Raw genomic sequence first — 4,599 nt, 5'->3', positions numbered from 1 at the left:
AATAATCTAATATATAGATTATTAAGTAACAATCATATGAAAAAATTAGCAAAAGATAAAGTATTGTCATATAGGCCTTTCTACATATTGTTGTCTGTACAACATCTACTACTGTTGTTTACCTCATGTACAACAGTTTCGGTACAACTGAAAGTATTTGCACCACTGTCACAGGAAATAAGACACAGGCGAATGTTTATAGGCGTCTTAATATTGAGATAACGGGCGATTTCTCTCTCTCATTTTTTTGGTTTTGTATTTGACGTTCAGAGACGGCAGCAAGCAGAGACCTTTGATTTACAGAACAACCTCGTCTGTGTTAAACTTTGAATATTTACATCATAACATTTTGAGAACAGGTTGCAATGTAAGAAAAAAGTCACGATGAGAAAAATCATAATTTAGAAATAAAGTTGTTGTACAGTGAAAAAGTAATATTTCAATAATGACGTATCATTTCGAGGAAATGTTGTAATATCATGAGAACAAACATAATATTTTGAAAATAAAGTTGTAGTATTTCAGGAGAAAGTCAAAGTATTTTAAGAAAGAAATGTAATACAAGGAAGATCATATCTTAGAAATATAGCTGTAATTTTAAATGAAATAATTTTATTAGCCAAAAAAAAAAAGCTATACTTCTAAAAAAAGTCATCATGGCTCAATAAAACTTTGTAAGATAAGAGTCGTAATGGCTCTAGAAAATATTGTATTTTAAGAAAAAAGATGTAATTGTTTCAGATATTTGTAAAATAAGAAAAAGAAACAAATATTTCCAGAAAGAGTTTCTAGAAGGACCTCGCAGACCTCCGCCAAGGCCAGTGTCAAATGACATGCACCAGACTTCAGAGGAAAAAAATTCAAATTCCTAGAAAATGATCCAGATCTGCCCCAAAATATAATGGGTTCTTCCCTGGTCCATGATCCCTCCCTCCACCAGGCTCAGTACAAATCGGTTCAGTGGTTTTTACATAATCCTGCTGACAAATAAACCATTGAACAGACAGAAGCTCCTCAGTGCAGGTAAAAATCCTAATTTTAAGGAGAAAAGTTGAAATACGGAAAGAACAGAGTTCCACTGGGCATTAAAGAGTTTGGAAGTTTTATTCACAAACACAAAGCGAGACATAAACGGATTACGCATCCACCTTCCTCTCCTCCATAGAGGTCACCTGGCTGTAACCATGGTAACTGATCAATCCCACGATGCTGTGTGTTGTCAGCGGGGTAAGGATGGTCATAATTCTACAAATAAGACTTCTTCTTATTAATTATTGACAACATCGCTAAATGATGTTTGAACTACATTTATTTTACATTCTTTTCTTTACAAAAAGAATTTAAATTTAAAATAAAGTGTGTGTCGTGTGTGTGTTTTAAAAGAACAGTCCACCATTTCGCGAAACCCTCTGGTTTTCTGCCTTATGGATGAACGGGACGATTTCACTACATGTTGGACTGCTCCTTGAAATTCTGTCACCATATCCGAGTTGTGAAAACGTGACGTGTGAAGCATGACGATGTTTGGCTGTAGTCCTTTTGTGTTTGTGTGTGTGTGTGTGTCGTGCGTTAGCGGTCGAGGACGTAGGTCTTGTAGAGGCGGTTCATCTGCTCCAGGAAGATGAAGGTGAGGACGGTGTGAGGTCCGAGACGAGCGTAGTACGGAGTGAAACCTTTCCAGAGAGAGAAGAAACCCTCTTTACCCACGACTCGAACCAACACCTCCTGAGGGACGCACAGAAAACAGATGGTGGCTCGTTATGAGCATGAAGGCCACTGCTGGAGAAGCAGTCTCAGAAAGTGTTGGAATATTACAAGTAAAATAAGGACATTTGTAGAAAATGTTGTAAGTTTCAAGAAAAAGCCCCTTATAAAAAAAAAAGGTCACAATGTTTTTAAAAGTTGTAATTTTCCTTAAACTGTTTGATATTTAAATAAAAGGTTGCAATACCTGTAAATAAAGAAATCGTTATATCAAAGTTTTTTTTAATTGTCTTAATATTTAGAGAAAAAAGCTGTACTATAACGAGAAAAGTCCTATTATCAGAAGGAAAACAATATTTTCATTAAAGTTTAAGATTGTTATGATATTTTAGGTATAAAATGTCTAACTAATGTTCTATATTTCAAGAACTACGTTGTAATAGAAAATCTGCATCAGAAAAGTTGTAATTATTCAAATAAATTCAAAATATTAAAAGAGAAAAATTATAAGAGATCTAGGGTTCATGTGAAAACACGTGAGGAGCCGCCGGAGTTTACAAAACCTCTACACGTGTCATTAGTGATCAATAACGTAAGCAAACTAAGTCTGAGGTCAAAGGTCAGTTTACACTGTAGAACCGGTGAATCCAGCCCCTTCTCCTAATTTACCCCCAGGGCCCTTTAAAGTGAGAAAAATAAGGTTCTGAGGTTTTGGGCAAAGTTAGTAGAGATGGAGACGGTGACGCAGGTTTTCCGTTTAACTCACCAAACCGTTTTTATACTCCGGCTTCCCATCGATCATCCTCATGTTCTGAATCCTGAAAAACAAACAGAGAAACCTGTCGAGTTTCATCTGGACTCCCGATCCCCACAGTAACTCGCCTCGTGTCTGCAGATCATTGACAAGCAGATTTTTTGCCATTAAGTCGCCTCTGTCACCGCCCACACTCCGCTGATCAATCGCGGCATCGATGTGCTGGTCTAATCCAACCACAGGAGGAATCTGTCGGTCGGCCCTGAAGTGTTTTCAACACTTTCTGCAGCAAATTTCCTTAAGGGCTGTTGAAGTGTTTCTGCAGTAAATTTAAAGCATTTTGAAGCAACATGTTTTCCTAAACAATATTTCCAAACCACCCTGAAGCATTTCTGAAGCACACCTAACTGTTCTCTGAAGCAATTCTAAAACGTTTCTGAAATGTTTTTCGTATGTGTTTTTCTGAAGCTTTTATTTTGAAACAATTCTGAAGCGTTCTTTCTTCAGCTTTTTTTTTTTAAAGCCACTCGTGAGTAGTTTTTTCGTCTCAAACATTTTCTGCAGTGATGCAGCGGTTTGGCATAGACCCGCCGGGCCGCTCGACTCATCAACATTCGTTCAAACACGTTGAGTTTCACTGCCAACATTTAAAGCTTCAGTAAAGGAAAAAGAAAGAAAATAAAAAACAGCAGATGCTCACGTTTCTCCAGCTGAAAACTGATTTTGATTGGTTTTGGAGTCTCACCTGGTCTTGACGATGTCGACCGGCATGGAGGCTGCGGTGGTCACGAGACCACTGATCATACTGGCACAGAAATGACACAGAATATCATCCCCAAAGTACCCTGAAAACACACACACACACACACACACACACACACAGACAAATGACATTTCATTCGAGTTCGGTTGGAGCTCACTATCTGGGTGCTCATCGGGTTTACTGTGTACCTGAGTCTAGCAGCGCCTGTTTGGACTGAGAGTAGGAGGCCAGCTGAGCTGCGTTCACCACCACCGCTCGAGCCATGGTGGGAATACAACCCTGTAATACGAACAACCCATCGAGAGTCAACAATTATTTTCATTCAGCGACTTCCTCAATTAATGAATTAATTGTTTGGTTTATAAAATGTCCATTTAACTGTGAATAATAAAGTTGACCAAACGTCCTGCTGAAACATTTGGATTGAAAGCTGCAGTGTTTATAGGATGAAGTCTTATTTCAAGACAGTGCCATCATATTATGAGACGGTTCAATGTAAGTAAAAAGCTGACAATTTTATTTTCAAAATATGAAAATAAAATTGTAATATTTTTGGGGAAAAGCTGCTGTAAGGCTGAAACTACTAATTACTTTGATTATCATTTATTTTTCTCCATTAACTGATTTACTGTTTGGTCTTAAAAACGTCCAACTTAAAGAAACTCCCAAACTGATGTGTTGTTGAAATATTCCCACATAAAATTGTTTAAAATGTTTTGACCCGACTGCCCAACAAAACCGATGAACACTAAATTCCAAACAAACATATTTTGAGGGGGAAACACAACTGTAATATGAAAAACAGTGACATTTTAGAGCAATCTTGCTGTGGTATGTGTAACTAGTTTGTTCTGTGTGACCAACAGTCTAAAACCCAAATATATTCAGTTTACTACCACAGAGGACAAAGAACACAGGCAGATATTCAAAAATCCGAGCTTTTGGCATTTTGCCTGAAAAACTGACTCAAATGATTATAAAAATTGCCGTAGATTATTTTTCTGTTGACTGACTAATCGGTTAATCGAGCGACTGTTTCGGCTCCAGGGAAAATTAAAATCCAAACCCATCTCACCCTCCACAGCGTGGTGACTCCTTCTTCTCTCGTGATTCGAGCGAGGGCGTTAAAAACATTAGTGTAACCTCTCCTCTGGTCTGGAGGAAGACTGGAGACAGACACAGACAGTTTGTAAAATGAAAGGACAATGTTTAGCTAGAAAATCATGTTAATGCTCTCACACCTCAGTCTTCTCACCGTCCGTCAGCCGTCATCCTGATCAGAGCCACCTCTGCTGGTGTCCCGACAAACGCTCCTGTAGCTCCAGCTGTCATACCGATCAGAGCCTGCGGGGGGAGCACTCTGTCACTGTAAACAGTG

General features: G+C 38.3%; 1 protein-coding gene across 1 annotated transcript; it reads right to left on the bottom strand.

The window, feature by feature from the left end:
• Positions 1-1,089: 1,089 nt before the first annotated feature.
• On the bottom strand, positions 1,090-4,589 carry slc25a11 (solute carrier family 25 member 11; the record flags this gene model as incomplete). The annotated part of the gene is made up of 6 exons (XM_040122823.1): positions 1,090-1,725; positions 2,471-2,522; positions 3,204-3,303; positions 3,410-3,500; positions 4,297-4,387; positions 4,477-4,589. Coding segments are annotated over 6 exons (603 nt in total), but the record flags the coding sequence as incomplete, so codon positions are not given.
• Between the last annotated feature and the right edge of the window lie 10 nt (positions 4,590-4,599).

The sequence above is a fragment of the Xiphias gladius genome, unplaced genomic scaffold, assembly GCF_016859285.1.
Source record: "Xiphias gladius isolate SHS-SW01 ecotype Sanya breed wild unplaced genomic scaffold, ASM1685928v1 HiC_scaffold_1104, whole genome shotgun sequence".
Lineage (NCBI taxonomy): Eukaryota > Metazoa > Chordata > Actinopteri > Istiophoriformes > Xiphiidae > Xiphias > Xiphias gladius.
Note: the sequence above shows the minus strand (reverse complement) of the source record. Positions and strands in the feature narration are given on the sequence as shown.